Source organism: Quercus suber, unplaced genomic scaffold, assembly GCF_002906115.3.
Source record: "Quercus suber isolate HL8 unplaced genomic scaffold, Cork oak 2.0 scaffold_596, whole genome shotgun sequence".
Lineage (NCBI taxonomy): Eukaryota > Viridiplantae > Streptophyta > Magnoliopsida > Fagales > Fagaceae > Quercus > Quercus suber.
In genome coordinates, this window is record NW_027070040.1 from 182,908 (window position 1) to 209,113 (window position 26,206).

The 26,206-nt window shown below is 33.3% G+C and overlaps 2 protein-coding genes and 1 non-coding gene across 3 annotated transcripts; 2 read left to right on the forward strand and 1 right to left on the reverse strand.

Moving 5' to 3' along the window:
* The first annotated feature begins 410 nt into the window (after window positions 1-410).
* On the forward strand, window positions 411-496 carry LOC136063926 (small nucleolar RNA Z102/R77). The gene has a single exon (XR_010625577.1). It is a non-coding gene; the product is annotated as a small nucleolar RNA Z102/R77 (small nucleolar RNA).
* An 8,131-nt stretch (window positions 497-8,627) lies between these two features.
* On the reverse strand, window positions 8,628-22,860 carry LOC111984743 (pentatricopeptide repeat-containing protein At5g04810, chloroplastic). Its single transcript, XM_065764961.1, has 12 exons — window positions 22,410-22,860; window positions 21,918-22,110; window positions 21,223-21,363; window positions 19,755-19,841; window positions 18,961-19,149; window positions 18,207-18,305; window positions 17,464-17,617; window positions 13,987-14,046; window positions 11,468-11,896; window positions 10,585-10,880; window positions 10,226-10,355; window positions 8,628-9,445 (listed from the first exon to the last, which is right to left on the reverse strand). The coding sequence occupies exons 1-12, from the start codon at window positions 22,762-22,764 to the stop codon at window positions 8,897-8,899; spliced, it is 2,682 nt and encodes an 893-aa protein (XP_065621033.1). The 5' UTR covers window positions 22,765-22,860; the 3' UTR covers window positions 8,628-8,896.
* A 1,808-nt stretch (window positions 22,861-24,668) lies between these two features.
* Window positions 24,669-25,214, forward strand: LOC136063918 (uncharacterized). Its single transcript, XM_065764962.1, has one exon. It carries the CDS (start codon window positions 24,669-24,671, stop codon window positions 25,212-25,214), a length of 546 nt encoding a protein of 181 aa, XP_065621034.1.
* Window positions 25,215-26,206: the final 992 nt, after the last annotated feature.

Here is a 26,206-nt window from a genome sequence, read left to right on the forward strand (position 1 = left end):
CTCTCTAGCAAAGTTGGAAATAAGGTACCAATTTCAACATTTTTTTTTCTTTATTAGAAACAAATTTATATACTATTGAATTAATGATTTCATTCATGATTCATACATCTTTCTCAACTTACTTTTCATCATGAACATAATATAATTTTTTTTTTAATGAGGTACGGGTCTGAGGCTCTAAATATTTGTCTATGTCATTGTTTTTGTAATTTTGTGAGGGTATTTGGTTGTTATAAAATATAAGGTACGTCGTCATACACCCCCTTTTCTCTAAACACTTGGAATTCCCATTGGGATTTCACTTTGCTTAGCAACATTGCTTCTTTATGCTTGTCAAAATCCATATCTATTTTACGAGCTGGGTTTTTGTTTTTGAATTTTCATGTTAGAAATATGAGGTGGTGAATGAAGTATGAGATGACGAGGAATATGTTTCCCTATTGGTTTGATTGCCGATATGATGACATCAATCATGTATTAGGAGTTTGGATTATTTTATTGTGTCATACTATGAGATTTTTGTTGTGATATTGTCTTGTTAAACATTTAGATAATATTATTTAGTTTTTGCTAGAAAATAGTTTGATTTGATAGGATAAATTTATTTATAATTTCAAGTATATTTTTATTATTGAAACATGTCATTTTATTTGAAAAAATGGTAATAGTTGTAGGGAAAATTAACAATAAATAAAGTTTTACGGTATAGGGCGGGGCTTCACGGGTCTTCGCGGGGCCTTAAGGGGCGGGGATGGGGTAAGAAATTTTCCCGTCATGCGGGGATGGGGCAAGAAAAATCTATGCAGGGCGGGGGCGAAGATCCCATCCTTCGGCCCCGCCCCACCCCATTGCCATCCTTAGTTCCTATCTAGAATCGGCCTTGGATTGTCTTACACAACGTCACTAATTTATTTCTCTCACTGGTCACTGACCAGAATAGGAGGAAAGTTGATAGCTGTTTTTGGAATTTTGAGTTCTTGTGGTCAATTTTTCTCTCTTTTGGCTAGCCAAATCATTGTTAAGGTAATTTTCAGTATTTTCCAACTACACAGATTAATTTATCTATCTCTTTAAAGATAATTGAAAATAATTTTTAAACAAATTACTATAATATTTTGTAATATTTTTTTATATTTAAAATAATGTTGAGTTCTCTTTCAATAAATATTTACATTGCAATGTATTTGAAAATAGTTATTTGTGTCCAATTAAACATTATATTAACAACATGTAGTTTATAGTAGTAAATTAATTATGTTTACTGAATTAATTATGTTTACTAAATTTATCTAATCATTTATTAATTCTATTTTAGGTTCACTTATAATATGTGAATCTCAAAGTTTGTGAATATTCATCTTAGGCCGGTTCCTATTTGGAATCGGCCTAGGATCATCTTACACAACATCACTAATTTATCTCTCTCACTGGTCACTGACCAGAATAAGAGGAAAGTTTATGGCTGTTTTTGGAATTTCCAGTTCTTGTGGTCAATTTTTCTCTCTTTTGGTTGGCCAAATCATTGTTAAGTTAATTTTCACTATTTTGCAACTACACAAATTAATTTATCTAGCTTTTTAAATATAATTGAAAATAATTTTTAAACAAATTACTATAATATTTTGTAATGATTTTTTATATTTAAAAAAATGTTGAGTTCTCTTTCAATAAATAATTACATTGCAATGTATTTGAAAATAGTTATTTGTGTCTAATTAAACATTATATTAATAACATGTAATTTATACTAGTAAATTAATTATGTTTACTAAATTTACTGAATTATATTTAAATTAACACATATATCTGATCAGTTCTAAAAACACTTATTTTGAGTCACATATCACAAAAGCAAAGTTTATACAAAATAGAATAATTTTCTTAATACTAACAATTATTCCAAATATAGAGGCATATCAAATATCAAAATATTGAATTGAAACATAAACCAAAGGATGCTTGACTCTCTTAAGGAATAAATAAGAATTGAGGAGTTTATGCAAGTATTTTACAATTCTTGAATAAATCTGAAAATTCAATTTACTAAAAGAAACATTTTAAATACCATTGGAAAATAGGAATATGAATTTGAAATTACTTGGTTTTAGACAAATTTAAAGATCAATAACCATTTTAGAAAACTTACTTTGAAACTCAATTATTTTTGGAAAATAATTTAGTTTAGAAATCATCTTTTAAATGAGATTCGGACGTTCAAAACATTATTTACAATTTGAAGTTTCTCTTTAAAACATTATTTAAGAGTCGAAATTTCTCTTTCAATTATGTAAAAAATCTTTGATAAACTCGGGAAAATGTATGCTTAAAAACATAACTTTTGAAAACCTTTGACTTCTAGGAACCTAATGAACAAAATTGTGTATATTATGCACAATTACTTACAGTACTTAAATCACTTTAAAAGTCCAGCCGAAACACCCTCAAAATAGTCTTAAAACACTCTTAAATAGAACCTATAATCAACCATGGAAAATACTTAATATCCTCTACAAAATATAAATCTTATTGAATTATACAAACTAGCTCACTAAAATTATACATTACTGAACTAGTAACACTTTTAAAACTAAATTAAAGTTTTTCTAACCAATGATATTCTGACCAATAATATTCCCTTGCATTAATCGAAACTCATATTGCCATGAGCAGTGGCGGAGCTAGGATTTCAATTCAGGGGAGGCAAGATTAGAAGTCAATATTAAAAATAATAAAAACAAAAAACAATGACAACTATAAGTGTCATACAAAAATTAATTATAAGTAAACTATAGTTAGACATTTAAGTTAATACTATAAAATAAATTGTAGAAATTAATTAATTTGAAAAATATGAAAAATATAGTAATTTATTTGCAAAGTTGTATACACGTCTCACTCTCGTTTCTTGATTGTTTTTGAAACTATAAGTAAAATTCGACTTTCTATTTATTTTTCAAAATAATTAAAATTTTTGTTCATAACATAAACCCACAATTTTAAACTGAAATGTCAAGAAATTGAGGACAAAAAAAGAAAAGAAAAAAGAGAGTGTAAAATATAGGACTATCAATTGAAATGTCATAAGAAAGACACTTTTTTATTATTATTATTATTATTATTATTATTAATAAAAGCTAACAGCCGACAAGTCAAAGCTTGTGTGTTATTGTGCCTAAGGAAAATTCTTCTATTTATTTTTGCTTGTGTCAGGAAACTTTTTCCCTATTTTTTTTTTTTTCTCCCTTACACGGTGTCATTGACTTGTTGGGCATTAGGTAAGCTTGTCATTTTCCCTTTATTTCAGCAAGACCAGGAAGCTTTTTTCCTAATTTGTGTTTAGTTTCTGCATCAATGAGGGTAAAGCATTTTAAAAAATTCCTAATGGTAATACATATGGAATATTTTTGGAGGAGTCAGGGGGGACACTTGCCCCCTCTCGCCCCCCCTTGGCTCCGCCTCTGGCCATGAGGAAGGCAATAGCCAAAATATCATTGACCTTGGATTTAATATAAAACCCTAAAGAAAATGTTTAACCATCGGGAAATTATTGTATACTTCCAGAATACCATAAATGCTTACTCCCTCCTCTCACATGAATGGTGATCCAACTAATTAAATTCATGGTGGGACTCACCATTCATGTGAGAGGAGAGACTACGCATTTATGGTACTCCGAAAATACCTAATAATTTTCTTAAACCATCCTAATATATATAACCGAAGAAACCATTAATTCATCCTATTTAATCAAAGAAACGTTAACCCGACCTAATGTATATAAGTATAACCAAAGAAAACATTAATTTAACCTAATGTATATAACCAAACGAAGACGTGGCAAATCTAATATGACTTAATATATACGTATCCGAAAGAAAACGTGATGACAAAATTCACTTGTTCTAGGGACGCATAATGGCCAATTCTTGGATTTTATATATATATATATATATATACACATATACATATGTCTCCCAATGGGTTTAATAGCATATAACCTCAACGAAAAACGGTGGGCAATATCATTGACTTATTTTATATAAATCTGAAAGAAAGATGTGAGCTATATTCATGGATTAGAACTTGTAATTCCATGGCTCAATTCAAGAATATACGTAGTGGGCAATGAGCAGTTTAACTTAAAATTTTAAGTCATATTCTACAAAAATCCCTTTTGAACAATTGACACATCATTAACGTTTCCATGATAAAATTCTAACCCTTTAATTCTTTGTTTCTAACAGTGAGAAATCATACCTTGAAAATTTTGGTTGCCTCTTCAATTGTATGTGTTCTAAACTTCAAAGGAAAAATACATCTCCTGGCCTCTTTAATGATGAATCCCTTTCACTTGCCCCCTCTCGCCCCCCCTTGGCTCCGCCTCTGGCCATGAGGAAGGCAATAGCCAAAATATCATTGACCTTGGATTTAATATAAAACCCTAAAGAAAATGTTTAACCATCGGGAAATTATTGTATACTCCCAGAATACCATAAATGCTTACTCCCTCCTCTCACATGAATGGTGATCCAACTAATTAAATTCATGGTGGGACTCACCATTCATGTGAGAGGAGAGACTACGCATTTATGGTACTCCGAAAATACCTAATAATTTTCTTAAACCATCCTAATATATATAACCGAAGAAACCATTAATTCATCCTAATATATTTAATCAAAGAAACGTTAACCCGACCTAATGTATATAAGTATAACCAAAGAAAACATTAATTTAACCTAATGTATATAACCAAACGAAGACGTGGCAAATCTAATATGACTTAATATATACGTATCCGAAAGAAAACGTGATGACAAAATTCACTTGTTCTAGGGACGCATAATGGCCAATTCTTGGATTTTATATATATATATATATATACACATATACATATGTCTCCCAATGGGTTTAATAGCATATAACCTCAACGAAAAACGGTGGGCAATATCATTGACTTATTTTATATATATCTGAAAGAAAGATGTGAGCTATATTCATGGATTAGAACTTGTAATTCCATGGCTCAATTCAAGAATATACGTAGTGGGCAATGAGCAGTTTAACTTAAAATTTTAAGTCATATTCTACAAAAATCCCTTTTGAACAATTGACACATCATTAACGTTTCCATGATAAAATTCTAACCCTTTAATTCTTTGTTTCTAACAGTGAGAAATCATACCTTGAAAATTTTGGTTGCCTCTTCAATTGTATGTGTTCTAAACTTCAAAGGAAAAATACATCTCCTGGCCTCTTTAATGATGAATCCCTTTCTATGAAAACCTTAATTTATCTCTTCCTCTATCCTATACTTAAAGCCTCTTTAGTGATAAATCTCTTTCTATGAAAACCTTAATTTATCTCCTCCTCTATCCTATTCTTAACCCGTCAGAGATGTGGGCTTAGCAGGGTAGTGGACTGCAATTACTAACAAAAAGTACTTATGGCCCATCAATTATATATGTATATATATATATAACCTCAAATAAAGATGTGCGGAGAATTATAGTGAGAGTATTCCAATTATTATTTCAAAGAGTGCACCACATATTAGACCCTCAAGCTCCTGTAATGAGATATTTGCTTTGATATCTACTAACTTATATCCTAAAATATATATATATATATATAGACACACACACAAACTTATAAACAGCGTTACTTTATTCATCTTTAAATATTTAGTCGACAAAATATATAAAATCACTTGATATGTACTTGTGTAGAACTAGCTAACACCACAGTTAAACCTTATTACCTAGATAAGGCGTTAAAATATACCATAGGTGATAATTTTGAAATGTATGAATAAATTTGATTGTACTCTTTTAAAAAATAAAAATAAAAAGAATCAATTTAAATGTAAACTAATAAAGTAACTTATACCAAATAAAAGCATCCTCTTGGTTGTAGGATAAATGTCCATATCATTTCTGTTAAGGTTCTTGGTGTTTTCAAAAGGCTCAAGGTTCAAACATCAAATCTCTCATCTCCCATTGTAATTATCAAATTTATCAAAAAAAAAAAAAAAATTAAACAGTCACAATCACAAACATCCATATCACTTCTGCTTAATAGAGGATAGGTCATAGGATCTGAAAGTCATTGTTTCAATCCAACCTTATACGCCCATTTATTGTGATCCAATTTTATGCTACCATTTTCAGTGATATACTTCTTACAACCCAATTTTTTGTACTGATTCTTCTTTTGGAAATCACTCAAACTGAACTAGAAGAACAAAGTTTAGCTACAACTTGGCCACAACCAACAATAGGAAAATGACTTGTGTCTCTATCATGTTCACTACACATGACTTACTAAACCACACTTAAATGATTGTATACAATCATTTCAAGTGAGTCATGTCATGTGCATTACACATTACATGGATACGTGTCATCTTCCGAGTGTTTTTTTTTTTTTTTTTTTCCTGTAGCTAAACATTGTCCAAACTAGAAATACCAGTTTCAACTTTAAACTAAATCAAAGTTTGCACTATAATGATATAACAATAATAGAAAAACTGAAAATAAGAAATTAACTTGCAAGGAATTGTTGAAAAAAAAATTAATAACAAAGTTGTTATTGTTATAACTTGAACGACGAAAATCACGCTTATAGCCAATCCTACAGTAACACTAAGCAAAGCTTCTTCACCTTCTGAAAGTGCTTCATCAAGTACTGGCAATTCTATTAGACCCAACAAACTTTGCCCTTCATGGACTAGGAAAGAAAGTACCAATATATTTTGAAAGATGGAATTGGGAATAGAACAGGATAATGAGTTACAATGAATTTGAAATTTCTAATTTTTTTTTTTTAAATGTATATTTGTTATTCGAAGGAAAGAATTAAGAATATATTGTAGACGACTAAATTTCTAGTTCGAAATAAATCAAACAAGTAAAATAGTTGCACAAATGCGAATTTGTATTGATGATTATGGTATAATTCTCTATAATTACAAAAGAGTTATCCTCTGATTCAATCTCCTTGCAAGACTTATTGATTTGGATTTGTGGTAATGTGATTGTGACTTGAACACAAAATATCCTTCAATTTGGTTGAAGGATGGATCGAAGATTACTAAAACGGAATTACAATGAATTTCTGGCAATGAGCTTGTTAGAAATCCTTTGTTCTTCCCGTTCTTCGTGTTCTTCATGTGTTCTTCGTGTTCTTGGATTTGTGGTGGAAGTTCTTCGGGGCTTTGGAGGCTTGAATCCGTAGAGCTTCACTGATTTGTAGTTTGTTGACGTTTTCGGACACTTTAGGCTTGATTTCCGCAAACTTTTGGATCTAGGCGAATGATTTGGATGATTTTCCTTCGAATGTTCTTCGTATTCGAAGTTGAAGTTCTTGAAGTTCTTGGAGGCTTTAGAGCTTGGTTCCTGCAGAGCTTCTGGACTTCTGAGTGCTTCAAATGGTTTGGTGTCCTCCTAAATGGCTTAGGAAGGCTTCTATTTATAGGAGTTTTGGGGTAGGTAAGCGACACGTGGCAGAGTCTGATTGGTGACACGTGGCAAAGCTTGATTGGTCTGCTTATGTCATCGCCTGCACATGCTAGACTGATTGTGTCATCGCTTATACGTGCGAAACTGCTTATGTCATCACTTACACGAGCTGATGCATGATTGGTTCTTGTATGACACTTGGCGAATTTCTGTTGGCTCCTGAATAGTAATAGTAAAACCTAGCAGCAGCATGTGGCGCTTTGTAATTGGCTGCATTTTGTGGACTTGGTAGTGTGACGTGTCAGCTTGTGATAGGTCGAGAATTTTCCTTCTCTACATATATATTAACAAATATTAATCTCAACACCAAGTTTTCTAGCTGTATTTAAATGCTTTGCCAAGTTTTTCTTTAGTTAGACTGTAGTTGCCTATATTGCAACTTTGAACTAAAAATTTTATTGAGACATATACCAAAAGACTCCTATTTAGGTAAGGTCACAGCGAAGGTTCATTCATTTTACCAGATAAAACTGAGGAGTTTAATTAACCTTGACCTCATTCAAGGAATCAATGTTCCTCTGTACCTCTGATTATTCAAGTGGAAATGTGGAACTGGTTGGAGAATATAGATTGCTAATGATAATAAATATATAAATAAATAATAATAATAATAAGTCAGTACCTCATGAAACAATTACATGATGCGAAATATTATACAGTACTATGCAAAAATGAACAATCACAAATTCCTATTTAAATCTTTGCTTATGTCAATATGCTCATTATGTTCTTCTACAAACAGGCACACCCTTTTCTTTCAAACTTATAATACAAAATATAAGAAAAGGTTAAAAAAATGTTAAAGGAAATATAATGCTGAAAACATCTCAAAAAATGACTCAGATTGTGTGTCAGCTTGATGACAAATAATAATAATAATAATAATAATAAAACAAAATAAAAATCCACATTTCTCCTGAGAGCCAAATTATAAGTTAAGAAGCAAATTTTCTGAGATAATATCATAATACTATATAGATTTTAGAAAGAAAGTTCAAATGAACCTTAGTAATGGTCATAGAAAATTTTTAAGGAAATTTGTTCTGCTTGATAATTATACATTCCTAGGGTATTATTTTTACTCACTTTTAAAGAAAAAGAGAAAAATAAAATAAAATCATCAGATGTTTGTATTGGTATCAGTTATAGACATATTGGAATACATTACATACCAAAAATCAATTGTTATATACAAATAAATATGAAAATAAGGGTTAAGGCCTCCTTGATCTGACAAAATGCTGTTTCAATAGATCAACTTATATTGGATCTTACAGCTTCAGATGGAAGGAGGCAACGGGGTCCACTAATCAATTGTATCACCAATGGGGTGAGCTAGGCACGAGATGCGCTGTCCATAGCTGCAGACATATGGTTTAAAAATATGATCTGAGGTTCAAATCATCCTCGTCGTCTTCATCACTATCATCATAATTATCATCACCACCAGTTCTATCAGCAACATAGGTGTCATCTTCATCTCCACTAATGTCAGATTCATCGTTAGTGTCTACATTGGAATAAACATCTGAAGTATGCCGAGAGTTCCAATCAGGAGGGAAAGTCTTCTGCAAGGCTTCTGTAAGCTCCCCACCTGTCCTTTCAATCTTGCGTAAGCACTTCGACCAGTGAACTGCAGTCCCCATATCAATAGTCAACCCAGATTCTATCATCTCTCTACAAATAGACAAAACTCCAGAATAAATGTAAGCTTCAGCAACAGTAGCCCTCGACAGCAGAGATGTCATCAGGCAATGATACACAGCTTTATCCGGCTTCAATCCAGCCAACTTCATCTGTTCAAAGCATTTTAAGGCCTTTTCTGGAAGAGATGCTCGTGCCCAACCATGTATTAATGTGGTATAGGTTTTGACATTTGGCTTCACCCCCAACGCTTCCATGTCTTTAATTGCTTTCATTGCTCTCTAAAAATTCGGACATACGCTAATTAAAAGATGAACATAACAAAGGCATTTAAATGGAAATGAAATCATTTGATTTTGTAGTTCCTGTACTGTCTAAAACCACACTGAAATGGCATCCGCAACAGAAGAAGCAAACCAACAATTTATTAGAGTTATACAAACAAGATCTTTTGGTGAGGAATTCTCAACATGTACAACTGAAATCATTTCATTTAATTTCTAACACGTTTTCATAAATACACACACACACACACACACTCTATAGGTTTTGAACCCATAGCCTCATCCTCTACCTCACTCTTATGGGGGGAGGAGATGCCATGAGCAAGAGCTTATTAACTAATGCATTTTGTTTTCTAACTAACACATAACAAACACAAAATCCATCTGACAGAACAAAATCCGATTGAATAAAATCATCATTCATTTGACATGACATAACAAAAGAAAACAATGATACAAGACAAATAAAAGTTTGGTTTTGAAGGGAAATTTTAAAGACTACAATCAATGAAAAGAACTCATTGCTAAAGCAGTGATCAAAAAACAAATTATGCTATTGAAAATGCTTTGTGAAACAAAATTTTTAATCTCCAAAACACCAAATAAAATCCTTAAATAACATTTTATTAACAAAAAATGAACTGCGGAATGACAATAAACTGATTTCATATGCTATAGAAATTAAAATGGAAGAATTTCTCTATCTTATAGGTTTCCAACGACCCCAAGAAAATACTCTTCTTTTGTGACTGGTAAGTTAATGATAGATATACATACCAGCATGTCTCCAGCCTTGCAACAAGCATTTATGAAGGACGTGTAAGTATGGATATCAGGTTGAACCCCTTCCTGTTTCATTTGTTGCATAAGGTCTGCAGCCTCCCAAACATCACCTCTTCGAGCCCATCTACAGGTGAAACAACAAAATTAGCATATAGGCAAGAAAGCAGACACACAACATGACAAATTAAAAAGAAGAAGATTAAAAAATAATATTGTAAACTAAGTTGAAACGAGTTCAATCTATCTGTACATATACCCTGAACAATAAATTAGGAAAAGGAAATTAAATGAGAGATTAAAGTGATAACTTTTGTGTATATCCTTGCACTCCCTAGATTATATAGAACCCTTACCCATCAATTAATATGTTATAAACAAAGGTGTTCCTTGGAATCTTTTGAGAGCTCATTTCTTTTGTCACTGCCAAAGCACTCTGCATTCTGCCTGACTTGCAACAAGCCTTCAGCAATGCCTCATATGTATACACATCAATCTCCAAACCTTCATTCCTCAATTTAGTAAAATACTCAAATGCTTTTCCTGTATCCCCTAATGATGCATAACCATGCATAATGGTTGTGTATGTATGCTCATTTGGACTTATGCCTGCCAGTGCCATCTCATCTAATATTTTAACAGCCTTATCCATCTGCAAGACATAAAAGATAAACCATTGCCTTTAAAAAAGAAAAGGAGGCAAGCAAACTGAAAATAACATTTTAAGCAAGAACGAAAATAAAATTTCAGATAAAAAAATCCTGGCAAGCTTCTAAATTTTTTTTGTTTGGGGGGGGTAGGGGGGGGGGGGGGGGGGGGGGGAGAGAGAGAGAGAGAGAGAGAGCTTATTTTGCATTTTCTATGGATATAAAGCAGCAGGAGTAAAATGGAATTATCCAAAGAAAAACATATAAAAAACCTAAAATTGTCCTAGGAGAAACAAAGAAAGAAACAGTGTATCACCAAACATTATTATTTTGGTTAATGAATCACTTCAAAATTTTGCTGGTAGGGTTTAGAATTAACTTATATTTAACAGGTCATTGAACTCCTGCCGCATTGGCAAAAGATACATGATTAGGAGTGTGCATTTAGGTGCCTAGACACATAAATTTTATCATAGAGGCATGCATCATAAGCTCCTTTAACTTTAACAAACCTAGACACATAAATCAAAGATATGGCACAATTGGTTATTGACCTTTTTCTTATCTTTTTTATTATAAAAGTATAATTTACCTTACGCTTCTCAACAAGGCCAAGAACCAAAGCATTGTAAGTATGCACAGTGGGAATGCATCCACTCATCCTCATCATATCAAAAACCTCTAGGGCTTTTCTCATTTCTCCTGCTCTTGCAAAACCATGTATGATGGGCATAAATGTACGCGTAGTAGGCCTATGCCTCTCCTTCTGCATTTCCTTGACAGTATGAAGGGCACGATCCATGTTACCCATCCCACAGAATGCACTGATGACGTTATTGTAGAGCACTACATCAGGCTTCAGTCCATCCTCAACCAAATCTTCAAAAATTGCAAATGCATTCGCCCAATCTTTTAACTTTAAAAATCCATTAATCAACATGGAGTAGGTCTTCATGTTATGTCTAATGCCAGATGATTCCATCATTTTGCTAACTTCCAAGGCTTTAGAAACCTTCCCAATCTGGAAGAGTGAAACACACCATTTTCAAAATAATGTTTCAATAGTCAATTGTAAAGTATACCAAAAATGAGAATATAGATGTTTAATGGCCATAAATGCATAAAATATTAAAATATCTTGAAAATTGCAAGAAGAATTGTTGGCTACTTCATAATTATTGAACCTAAACAGTAAAACATAACACCTAAGTGAGGTCTTGGAGGGGGTGACTTGGATACAGTCTAGCCTTGATGCATTTTTATTGGCTGCTCTCCAAAGTCAGAGCTGCACACTTGTGCTTCACAGCCAAAGCCAAGACCATACCATTGCACCACATAATATCCCCAACACTGTGTATTATACATGTGTATATCAGTGGGCGTGTAGCAAGCACATATGAGACATATCATTGGTCTCAACTACCTAAAACCACAATTGTAATTGCCATACAGCTCAGCTCAACTTAAATTGAATTCTGCTAATGACATGTAGGACAAAGCAATCGTGTAAGATATATATATATATATATATGGCTTGATTTGCTTCATCGTAAAAATTTCCTGATCTTTCCCTCAGTGTCACTTTTTGCCCACCTTTCTAGGTGTACATATAACAGCTTATGAGGCCTACAATGTTTATAGGAGGGGACAGTCTGGTAAATCAAGAAAAGAACTCCACTTTAAATTCAATTGATGAGCATAGACAGCAGGGAAAAACCACCAAAGTACTAAAGGGATTCTGCCGAAATCGTGTGCACCTTTTAGATGGGTCAAAGCATTCTAGATATACTTCAAGTATAATGACACCCAAAATGGACAGCATAACACAGAAGATAAAGACAAAACAGTATATTTAACCAAAGTAACATCAAGAATAGCATTTTGGATGGGTTATCTCTATAATAAATTCAAGCATACTGAGAGAAGGATTCAATCCCAGCATGACAAGATATATTCAACTATCTATTACGCCTTTGATTTTTTTTTTTTTTTTAATTTTGTATGCCCTCCATCCCATTTTGTTGATCTTCAATTTCACTTGGGATGTCTTAAAATATGGTCCTCTTTGAAAAGTCAATTAGCAAAATATGATTTTCATAACTTACCCTTTAACTTTATTTAAAAAGAATACCCCTCTTCCACTAGAGTTTTAAATTGAGGATTGTGTTAGAAAAATATATATTTTTATCTGAAAGACAATGTATTAAATTAAATGATTTTCCATTAAGAAGTTGGATTTTCTATATAGTACCAACAATATAGGATGGAGGGAGTATTTATTTATTTATTGTGGTGGTGGTGAATTTTATTTTCTTTATCTTTTTCCCTTTTTTTTAATTTGACAGATAAAGAAAAGATCTATGAAACAGTTGGAGGAAGATCCAAAACCCAAAACACTCAGAATGAACCAGTAAACAAGTAATAACAATCTAAGAAAAACAGTCTTGAGCTCATGTGAAACCCTAACATGCTCCAACACTCAAGTATTACACCCATTGTAGGAGCTCCACATTAAGCAGAAAGGCACAGCTTGCCAATCAAACTCCAATTTCCTTCCTAAGGATATCATTATTTACTACAATTGATTTTTTTTTTTTTTTTTTTTTTAGTTAAATGAACTGCAATTGATACTGAGGTTTTTAAGTATGCTAACATTGTATAAGGTTGAAAACTAGTCAGCTGGATCCAAATATGAAGAGATACATTGATTAAGGTAAGGATAATTTTGGTCACAAAAGTTCAACCATAAATTCAGAAATTTGGTTGTCCTAGCACATGACCTCAAGAGGTCAAGTAAATTCTCCAATCTTGCAAGGAAATGTCTAGCCCTGTGCAAACACAATAAATTTTTAATAAAAAAGTTTTTTTTTTTTTTTTTTTTTTAAAAAAAACTTCACACAATGACTAAAAAAAAAAAAAACTTCGCACAATGACATCATTTACAGTGCTATCCTATGTTAATTTTCCCCTTCGTATACCTTCTCCCTGTCTTAAACTAATGGTCACACCATAAACATATTGTTTCTCACCACACAAACAGGAGAGGCCTTTAAAAGAAACACAAAAACTTGAAGCTTAATAACAGACTAATGTAAAGTGATAAAGTTGTACCTTAGTGTAAAGATTGATGAGACAACCATAACTGATAACTGATGGTGTAAAGCCACATTCCTACAACAATTAGAGTGTCAGTGTACAAGACAAGACAACATAAGATAAGTTATGACTAATGACCTACACAGAGCAGATTCTTTATAGCAGACAGTAAAACATTAATGCCATGTTTGGAAATTTGGAGGAAAGGGAAGGAATAGTTATCCATTCTTTTTTGTGGATTTTAAAATAATAATAAAAAAGAGAGGGGAGAGGAGTGGGTATCCCTCCCCTTATTTTGTTTTAGGGTGAAAAGGAGAGGAGATGGTAAGATGTTATTTGAATTGACAACAAAGTGGGACAAATGAGTTTGGTTTGATATTATTGAGATTTTATCAACTTGTTAAGCCTAAAAAATGAAGCAAAGAGAATTCATTAAACATAGTCCCTCTAAATTCCCCCAATTCAAGGGAATTAAAAGAGGGGGTTTTAAGGGGAGGTACTCCAAATCCTCTTTCATCCTTTACCGCTAGCCTAATGAAAACATCCAAACAGGGGGGAGCATAACCACCTACCTATTCTCCTCTCCCTTGTACTAATCATATTGTTACAGTATTTCCCTGGCTCGAAAGGCAGATGTCTTGAAGTTTTCAAGCAACAGACAATCTTAGAAGCTCATAAAGTGGGATAAATTGTACGCTACTCTTTTGTTTTTTATATGAGTTGATTTCATTAATGAAAAAGAACATACAAACGACAATGGGAGAATAGGTGTTTATCAGCAATATACCCCACATTCCTTTAATGCTCAAAATACAATGAATTTAGGTAATCATACAAGCTAGACAGCTATAATGCACGGGTACAGAAACAGGTACTGGTACAATACGGGTACGGGTACGGGGATACAACATTTTTAAAAAAACTTAGGATATGATACATCGGGGATACAGAAATTATTTAATTAATTAATTAATATTTATTTTTAGGTATATTTAAATAATTTTGAACATAATTTTTAAAATTAAGTAACTAATCCTGTTTTTTTTTTTTTTTTTGTCAGACAGGATTCTAAAAAAAAATCTTGTTTGAAAATCTAGCATACAAGATTTTATAAGAAAACATTATACATAAAAACATAATAAAAGTTATATACAAGGCTGCAACAGTGCAACATAATAAAAGTATAAAAAGAAATAAATAAATGTATTCCTTGGGAATTGTTGACAGCAGGACTTTTTTATTGATTATAGGCTTATTGCTGTACTCCTTAGAATACGCATAGCACTATTTGAACTAAATGATAAATAAAACAAAAACATCAGAGTAGAGAAACAGAGCAGATGGAGAAAGACGAAGAAGCGGAGTGTAGAGAAGACGAGGGGATGGATAACTGGACCTGGAGCAACCTGTGGCAACCTCTGGCAGTACTTATTTCGACCCAAAATCTCTTTGTTTTCCTTTTTTCTTTTCTTTTTTCCCTTTCTTTCCTCCCCGTATCCGGGATGTAGCCAGCCATATCTTGACCGTATCTGGGCCATACCCAGAATAAAGAAACATTTCTTTTGCTTTGATACGCTCTGGTACATTTGTACCCATATCCCACCCGTATCTGTATCAAGTACGTATCCGATACGGGTACAAAGCCAAATTTCACGTATCGGTGCATCAGAGCTAGACAGTATACTACCATCCACCGACAGCCAAAAGAAAAGGGTTCCAACAAAGTGTGATTTTATCATCTCTAAAGAAAACTCCTACCCTTCAAAATTCCTGCTATTTCTCTCCTCTAAACATACAACATCAAGTATAATGGCACATTCCATGCACTGTTCAGGAAAGAACTTGACCTCTGCCTTGTAGAAGTGCACATAATTTGTAGTCTACTCTGGTTCTTATGTTTTGAGTTTCTTAGTTTTAGTTATCTGCTGGGTTGTTTTACTTCAACATCACTAAGTTTTAAAATTTAAGGGAATTTTTAAAAAGTTTTTTTTTTTTTCCTCAACATTTCAGTGGTGGGCCTGGTGGCCATTGGGATCACACATACCCTATATAAATCAGCTTAACTCATGCAAATCTACAGAGATCATTCAAAAAATTTCAGTAGTTATGAAACTCCATTTAAAGAATGTATGATGCATGCCCAACCCTACATATGATGCACTAGCTAAAAGAATCAAGGTGTGATGCCTCACACGTCGTCATCTTCTTCATTTTTCTTCTTTACTTAATCTTGAAACAGCCCCTAATTTCTTTGGATTTTCAGCAGAAAAAATCTTCCTTCTACAACTCAATACTTTCCATATCACTAAGCCTCAACCATGATTAAGTTTCAGGTCATAGATTCAATCCCATATGGGTGTGTGAAAAGTATCCATCTATTAGGGAAAGGGAAAACATAAAATAAAAAAAATAAAAAATAAAAAAAAACCAAAATAATGCTTGAGAATTACTAATACGGATGAGCTCTATGATCCTTTATCAATGAACTAGGGTCAGCTATATAAATCTTTGCTCTCCATTATACCCTATTGAAATTGGAACTCTCCATTAGCTATCTATTCATCATATCCATTTTCTTTTTTTTGATAAGTCATCAAATCCTTTTTCACCACCTTTAAACATGCTATTTTAGGCTCCCTCTTACCCTTTCACTTCTTCAAACTTGAATCATTTCTCTTTCTTGCCTGCACAACCACCAGTCTTCACTGAACATGGCTGGACCATCTTAAGTGACTCACGGTCATGTTTTTCTCTATAAGAGCCACCCACCTTTGCAGGGATATATTTCTTCTTAATTGCACATATTTTAATTACAACACTGAAAATCCCCCCCTAAAATAATTGTTCTCCAGATTCCCCTGCGACAAATACTTTCAATTTCCAGCCATCAAAACATCATTTTCAGTCCCAGTTAGAATATTAACTCCACATTTGCTCTTCCACCCTTCATAACAAAAGGGGGGAAATTTCTCCAGAGCCCCATCCCTCCATGTCATGCCTTGTATGCAGCATTGTCTATATTACAATTGCTGTCCTATGTCAGTTCGATTTCAAACACTATCATAAGTCACTAGCCTTTCATGAATCTTTGAAGCTATCTAAGTCCTCATATTTAATTTATAGGTTAACCTTGTGCTGTAAAACCTTGATACCCGTAAATAATTTATTTACATCGAAAAAGAAAACAAACAAAAAATCTAGAGCCATATGTATGTCAAGCTGAATCCAACACGTCTACATGCATGCAGCATCACTTCAACATTAAGTTGAACACTGATGCTGTTATGATTCTTTTGAAAAAAAGGGGAAATAACCATAAATAAATCCAGTGCATAGGATATTCTCAAGCCAAAAGCAACATCACTTCTTCTAACTCTTGACAAACTTATGGCAAAGGAACACACATGCAAACAAGTCACATGCAACATATATGTACATGCACATGTGTGTGTATCACCCAAAACAAGAAAATTTGATCACATATACTTTTACCTTTAGTCGCTCAAACACAACCAGACATTTATTTTCATTGCCAACCATTGTGTAACCATCCATCATAGTATGATATATATCAATAGGGGCATCTATGCCTGATTCTTCCATCTCCCTCACCAATGCCTCAGCTCGATCCATATTGCATGTTTGACTGAAAAGTTTACAACAAAAGAAAAGTAGCATCATGAAATTGGAAAGAAAGAATTGCACTAGGCACAAATCTAAATTGCAAACATCATTTTGAAGAAAACCTAGAAAAGAGAACAATGTGCAAATTTCCAATGAGCTCTAGCTCAAATAAAATATTCTCCCCCTATAAGAACAAGGTGGAGAGTGATGTTGCGGGTTCAGGACATAGGAGTGTCGGTAACTTACCAATCAATTAATATAAAGAATGTTGTGCAAATAAATAATAAGTTGTGCAAATAAATAATAAAGCCCATATCCCAATGAGCTTTAACTCAAATGGCTCCTCCTTGCCTTGTAAGAGCAAGACAGCGAGTAAGGTCTTGGGTTCCAGACCTACCTAACTTACCAATAAAAAATGATAATAATAAAGCCCTTACCCAAAGAGAGAGAGAGAGAGAGAGAGACCAAGTAAAAGAACTCATGTAAAACAGATTATACATTTAATAACTTTCTCATCTTTCAAATTATAGAACATGGTTTGTCAAGCACAGAATTCAAATAAAGAAAATGACTCAGATAAGTTACAACAAACCTGAATTTAGAACACTTACCAGTGAGCATATATAATATTCCCATAAATGATTGCATTCAGAGTTGTATGTCTCTCTTTGGCCTCCTTGAACCAGTTATCTGCAGCTCTTCCAAAACAACATCAGAGAATGTTAGATTATAGAGATACAAAATTGCCTCCTCACACATAAGTTGTTAATACAAACAATTCATGTCCTCAAAACAAAATGGATTAAAACCAAAGCATTACAGTTACACCAAGTTGCAGGTAAGGAAAAAAGTTCCAGTGAGGCCCAAGAGAAGCTTTGCTTCAACCAAGGTCAGCACAACCAGTAAAGTGTGAGCTGTGCAAGAAGCACACGCATTGCACTTCATTAATTGAAAAATGTGCCTAAGAAATTTTCAACTATAGTCTATAATTGCTTTGCTTCACATCAATCCTTGCTTTATGCAGCATATCTTTGAGCAACTAGAGATCTTAATGCATTGAGTGCTCTATAGCCTTTAATAACAATAAAGAGCCACCGCTCACAGTTGTACAGAAAGACTATAAAACTAAAAATGACTGTCACTTTAATCAAAAGTGGAACAGCAAACAAAAACATGAAAAATAAAAAATAAAAAACAAGGATCTCATATTAGGCTGCAGAATTCACACGCACACACACACACAAACAGCAAAAGAAAATCAAAAAACTGCAGATGAATGCTCCAACAGAACAAGACAAANAAAGGAACACACATGCAAACAAGTCACATGCAACATATATGTACATGCACATGTGTGTGTATCACCCAAAACAAGAAAATTTGATCACATATACTTTTACCTTTAGTCGCTCAAACACAACCAGACATTTATTTTCATTGCCAACCATTGTGTAACCATCCATCATAGTATGATATATATCAATAGGGGCATCTATGCCTGATTCTTCCATCTCCCTCACCAATGCCTCAGCTCGATCCATATTGCATGTTTGACTGAAAAGTTTACAACAAAAGAAAAGTAGCATCATGAAATTGGAAAGAAAGAATTGCACAAGGCACAAATCTAAATTGCAAACATCATTTTGAAGAAAACCTAGAAAAGAGAACAATGTGCAAATTTCCAATGAGCTCTAGCTCAAATAAAATATTCTCCCCCTATAAGAACAAGGTGGAGAGTGATGTTGCGGGTTCAGGACATAGGAGTGTCGGTAACTTACCAATCAATTAATATAAAGAATGTTGTGCAAATAAATAATAAGTTGTGCAAATAAATAATAAAGCCCATATCCCAATGAGCTTTAACTCAAATGGCTCCTCCTTGCCTTGTAAGAGCAAGACAGCGAGTAAGGTCTTGGGTTCCAGACCTACCTAACTTACCAATAAAAAATGATAATAATAAAGCCCTTACCCAGAGAGAGAGAGAGAGAGAGAGAGAGAGAGAGAGAGTAAAACCAAGTAAAAGAACTCATGTAAAACAGATTATACATTTAATAACTTTCTCATCTTTCAAATTATAGAACATGGTTTGTCAAGCACAGAAGTCAAATAAAGAAAATGACTCAGATAAGTTACAACAAACCTGAATTTAGAACACTTACCAGTGAGCATATATAATATTCCCATAAATGATTGCATTCAGAGTTGTATGTCTCTCTTTGGCCTCCTTGAACCAGTTATCTGCAGCTCTTCCAAAACAACATCAGAGAATGTTAGATTATAGAGATACAAAATTGCCTCCTCACACATAAGTTGTTAATACAAACAATTCATGTCCTCAAAACAAAATGGATTAAAACCAAAGCATTACAGTTACACCAAGTTGCAGGTAAGGACAAAAGGTCCAGTGAGGCCCAAGAGAAGCTTTGCTTCAACCAAGGTCAGCACAACCAGTAAAGTGTGAGCTGTGCAAGAAGCACACGCATTGCACTTCATTAATTGAAAAATGTGCCTAAGAAATTTTCAACTATAGTCTATAATTGCTTTGCTTCACATCAATCCTTGCTTTATGCAGCATATCTTTGAGCAACTAGAGATCTTAATGCATTGAGTGCTCTATAGCCTTTAATAACAATAAAGAGCCACCGCTCACAGTTGTACAGAAAGACTATAAAACTAAAAATGACTGTCACTTTAATCAAAAGTGGAACAGCAAACAAAAACATGAAAAATAAAAAATAAAAAACAAGGATCTCATATTAGGCTGCAGAATTCACACACACACACACACACAAACAGCAAAAGAAAATCAAAAAACTGCAGATGAATGCTCCAACAGAACAAGACAACCCTAAAATCCTAAATGAGAAAGAGAAAGTAGTGGAGATGAAACAAAGTGATTTAAGTTCACCAAAAGACTAATAGTCATTATCAAATTATAACATATATTTCTAGACAGACCAAAAACTCCTTTTTTACAAGGACTAATAAAATCCAAAATTCCAAATGCATTATCAAGTTTTTATGGATATGACCATTAAAAATGCAGTAATTTCTGTACTCCAGAGGTATTCGTTGGTGAGAAGAGTGGCCAGCAAGTTTATTACGCCCATTCAAGTACCACCTCTGATATTATAAATAATTTTTTTTTTTTAAAGAGTAAATAAAGGTGACAAGTTTCTGCCACTCAACAATAACATCATTGCTTGCCTCCACATAGATCATTTTGATACACGTTTCTTTTTCTTTCTTTTTTTTTCTTTTCCTTAGGGGGAGGGGGGAGGGTTAATTTTCCTAAATTTTCAATATTATATTTAAGTTGAGATGCTGTATGATTTCAAACAAGATTTAAATACTTAACCATCAAATAATTTTACACCTGAATTTCTAAGAATTGCTTCTTTAGTTCAGTATTATTATTAATAGCTTAATTTCTAATGACTTACCATACCATTCTTCAAATATAGAGGTGTATCAAAAGAGATGACAAGGAAAATTTTCAGTGACTATTGCAATAATAAAAGTCAGACATTTTAACAGAACACAATCAAACAGAGACTTTCTTAAAATAAGTACTAAAACGTTTTTTTTTTTTCTTTTTGGCTAAAGAAAATTATATGGTCCACTTACTGAGCATTGCCAAGTTTTGCAAATCCCCCAACGATAATACTATAAGTCACCACACTCATTTCAATGCGCTCATCCTTCATTTTCCTGACACAAGATAATGCTTCTTCCATGTCTCTGCCAACTGCATAAGCATGAACAAGGCTGCATGAAATAAACAACCTTTAATGTTGAAAGAAGGACATGAAAAATACATTATCCTAAAACTGTGGGAAAAAAAAGATTATTTAATAATTAAAAAACATTTTATTAGATCTATTTGTAATATGCTTAATAAATAAATAAAACCTCAAACACTGCCATATATGTAGATTTTCTAAACACAAACTCAGTGGATCTTGGACCCAAAAACTCACCCTCCATCCCATTATTATGAAAGAGGAAGTCCTACTTGAGCTAGAGCACATTGGAATTTGGATATATTATAAAATAAAATAAAATAAAATCCCAATATATACAAGTCCTGAATCCTAGAAATTCTAACATGCTCTGTAGTTAAAGTGCTAGGCTGTACTAATGTCTTTTACTGAACATACTGAGCAAACATAGCATGCATTATCTAAATAATATGTACCTGTTCCAATCTAGAAAGGTGGCTGACAGCTGATAAATTAAGAAACACAAGCTTGGCCAAATTCACAATGTTGCACAAGAAATTTCAAAGTTTGGATACAGAATATTGAATCACAGATTATTACCTTGTGTAGACATGTGCACTTGGCTCTATTCCTCTTGCTCGCATGCTCTCAAAAGTTTCACGTGCACGATACATATCCCCTCGCCTTGCATAATAAGTGACCAACAAGCCATACTCTCTTCTAGAAGGCTGATATGAATAAGAACAAGAAAATAGGAAATAATCATATTGATGTAGACATGAATGAGTTAAAGCTATTAGTTTTTATTTGAGGAGGGTTGTGAGAGAGAGAGAGAAGGAGGGGGGGGGGGGGATGCAATCATTCCACGGATTTGGATTAATTTAAAAAGAATTAGTCATTCCTTGGATAAGTTCCACATGATAGGTCTGCATGTTTGTGTGTGGCATGCACGGGAATACAATCTCAAACAATAACTACGAAAAATTTCAATAATTGGGTCAGAAAAAAAGAATCAAAAGATGTTATCTATTTCAGGAACTTCTAGAATTCTATTGGCCACATACTCTTCTAGAACAAAACTCTTCTAAAAACTATTGATTTGATAGGGTAAGGGCGGTGGTGGTGGTGGAGGTGGAGGTGGTGGGGGAGAGAGTTTGGAGGTGAGAGAGAGCTTGGTGGTGAGAGAGTGAGGAGTGGGGATATGAGTGGGGTTACTGAGGTTTTTGAGGGGGTTAGAGGGGATTTTGGGAGTGGGGGAGGGTTGAGTTTTGTTGGGGCGGCGGATGTTGGAGGAGGAGGTGGTGGTGGTGGTGGTGGGATTGTGAGGAGAGTTTGGTTTGAGGGAGAAAGAGATAGAAGTGGTGGTGGTGGTGGTGGAGGAGTGGTGGGTGGCGGTGAGGATGGTGGCGGGGAAATGTGGGGTGGAGAGTGAAGAAAGCCCATCCATTATCGTTGGGAGTGGAGTGAGTAGAGAGTGAAGAGTGAAGAGTGATTTTTTGAAATTTTCGGTTGATTTTATATTGGTAGAAGAGTAATTATACAGGCTCCTTATTTACACACTCATTTTTTACACTCTTCTCATGTGTTGTTTAAGACTAGTTCTTTCACTAATAAGCTTCGATTTTGGTGTTTGCTTTCAATTTCAGTCTTAAGTTGTTGGAATGCTCCAGTCAGTTGTTGTGGAATAGGGTTCAAACTTCAAAATCCGTTTGCATCAAAATAAATACATACTATTGGTATTTTGGTAGGATAAAAAACAATCATTTTTGAAATTTTATCATATTTATCAAAAAATTTGTTGGAAGGTTAAATGTCAATTGGTGCATCAATTTGTAAGATTTATTTAAACATATGTATATTTTAATTTACAATTTTTTTTAATGTGTGGACACTTTTCTTCTTAAATTAAAAAGTAAAAAGAGAGTAAAGTCTACACATTCAATATTCAAACTTTCAAAGAATGTACATAGTTCTTTTATATTTAACGTACACAATTTTTAAAAATTGTACAAAATTTTGTATATTCAATATATATAATTTTTCAAAGAATACACACAATTTTGTATGTTCAATATACATGATTTTTCAAAGAATGTTCACAATGTTGTATGTTCAACATACACAATTTTTCTAATAATGTACACAATTCTTTCAAAGAATGTTCACAACAATGTAAGTTCAGCGCGCACACTTTTTTTCAACATTGTACATTCAATGTACAAATATTTCATAAAGTGCATAATTGATTCAATATCCATAATTTTTCAAAAAAAAATGAACATAATTATGCATAATCAATTTATGGATGTGTTGGCAATTTTCTTCATCAATTACAAAAAAGTGGAAGGATTGGACATTCAATATCCAAACCATGAAAGAATGTACACAATTCTTTATATTTAAGGTGCATACACAATTTTATATAATCATTGTACAAAAGATTCCAAAGAATGTACACAATTCGGTTTACTCAAAACCTTCAAAGAATGCAATTTTATATATTCAGTGTAGACAATTTTTCAAATAATGTACACAACTTTATATATTCATTGTACATAATTATTACAAAGAATTATGGACGCTCGGTTTTTTCCTACATAAACGGTCGGGGCCGTCGCACGTTGAACCCTTGGCAATGTGACTCGTGGGAGATTGTGTATCTAGAGTAGGGTGTGTGTGTGTCCCTTTTTCTTATTTTTATTTTAGGAGTCACCACCAATCATTGGTTTTATAGTAGGTATGATTGGTCACCTAGATGTCTAATTTATTTTAAATTACCTAATTAACTAAACCAAATTTTAGTGGTTCATTAATTAAGGTAAACCAAAAGTCTTTGAATCAAAAATCTGAGACTCGGAAGTTTGGCTACATGTGGGAAAGGTGTTAGACACCCCACAACGCTTATTCAAAGGATAGCACCTCATTTTAATTTATTCCCAACGTCAAATTTTTATAAAGAAATGGAATACTTGGCATTTTGATTTTTTTTTTTTTTTTTGAAAAGGTTTTTGCAAACAATACACACACACACACACACATATATATATATATGTATGTATACATGTGAGTAGATATTTACATATAGTTAGCATATGAATAATAGCTCCAACAATATATACAACCAAAACATGTAAGATATATACATAAATAACATGTGACAAAAGCATATAAACATATTATACAATAACATGTGAATATTTATTATATACATAGCCAGCATGTGAATACTAAACCTATACACCACTGAAGCTACGGGTGCCTAATAAAATTAAGGTTTTTGGATGGAGGACCTGCCATGAAATTCTACCTACTCGTGTCAACCTTGCTCGAAGAAAAATCATATCAGATCCGATGTGTCATTGCTGCAAATCCTTTCCGGAATCTACTGTTCATGCTATATGGGAGTGTGTTGCTGCTCAAGATGTGTGGGCAGGAAGCTCAATCAATCTACAAAAGTGCTCAACTAACCAATGTGATATAATTCAGCAATTTGAATTTCTCTTTGACAGGTTATCTGATGCAGATTTTGAATTGTTTCTTGTTCAATCATGGCTTATATGGAATCAAAGAAATAGAGTGGTGCATGGAGGACAGATGATGGATCCAAGGGGTTTGAATAAAAGAGCATTGGACTATCTTGATGAGTACAAAAAATCACAGGTTCAGCTAGCTGCTATACCAGTCATGGCACCTGCTAGAATTTCCTGGAAACCACCACCTACATCAACATACAAGCTTAACTTTGATGCAGCAATTTTTCCTGATCTGAACTGCTCTAGATTTGGGGCAATTATCCGCAATGAAGAGGGCGAGGTGATGGCTGGGATGTCAGTCAAGGGTCCTTTGTCTCTTAACAGTGCAGAAGCTGAAGCTTTGGCGTGTAGGAGAGCTGTTTAGTTCGCCCTTGAAGCTGGTTTTTCAAGATTGGTCATTGAAGGGGATAATGCATTGGTAATGAATGCAATATCATGCTCTGCAGAAAACAACTCCTTGCTGGGACACATCTTTGAAGACATCCAACATCTTGTTCGTGGGCTGCAATATGTTTCAATCAGCTGCATTAAAAGGGATGGTAACATGGTTGCACACTCCTTAGCTCGACATGCTAGGACAATTAGTGATGAAATGTATTGGATGGAAGACTCTCCACCACTTGCTGTGAATGCCTTGTATCAAGATCTTTTACATATGAATGAATGAATGAATTCTTCGGTTTCAAAAAAAAAAAAAAACTTATCCAAAATTAAATAAAAAAAGGATAATTTGACACTAGAACAGAAAATAAAATAAAAGCCTCATTGTACACACAAAGTGCGTGTGATGAGGCTAGTGATAATATAATATACTAAGGGTATTTTAGTCAATATAGGTAGAAGTAACTAACTTCAAGAATCTTCTTAATATATGACTAGCCTATGAGTATGCGCTCATGTGTGTGTGCTTAGAAGCTCTTTTATATTTTGGGTAAAATTTAATAATTTGTGTCAATAATAATTTGAAATTACTACATTTTTCAATCATAAAATACCTAGGGGTATGACGAAAAAAAAAATACTAAAATAGAATTATAATTGAATTTTAGGATATATGACATGTATCCCATGTTTTCAAAACACAATTATAAAGGTTGTGTATTATTATTATTTGTGTGTGTGTGTGTGTAACTTAGGGGTTGGAGCTCCCCCAATTGCCTTGATCCCCTCTCACACGTTAGCTAGTCTCTGACTGCGGATGGGAATCAGAGAGATCAAGGAAATTAGACACGATGCTTAGATTTATATATTGCTCATGCATATAGTTATTGCAAATTTATCAATATGATTAACTGTATGAGTAAATTAATTGAGACACACAAATTCATCAATATATATATATATATATTTATTGTA

What these genes read in the sequence shown, in the direction of transcription:
- LOC111984743 (XM_065764961.1), bottom strand. Translation starts at nt 22,764, where the DNA reads ATGGATGGGCTTTCTTCACTCTCCACCCCACATTTCCCCGCCACCATC. An exon ending in GCAAAACTTGGCAATGCTCA is followed by an intron (nt 19,842 to 21,222) that starts GTAAGTGGACCA and finishes TTGTTTTGGAAG; the next exon opens with AGCTGCAGATAACTGGTTCA. An exon ending in AATATTATATATGCTCACTG is followed by an intron (nt 17,618 to 18,206) that starts GTAAGTGTTCTA and finishes TAAACTTTTCAG; the next exon opens with TCAAACATGCAATATGGATC.
- LOC136063918 (XM_065764962.1), top strand. Translation starts at nt 24,669, where the DNA reads ATGTGTCATTGCTGCAAATCCTTTCCGGAATCTACTGTTCATGCTATA.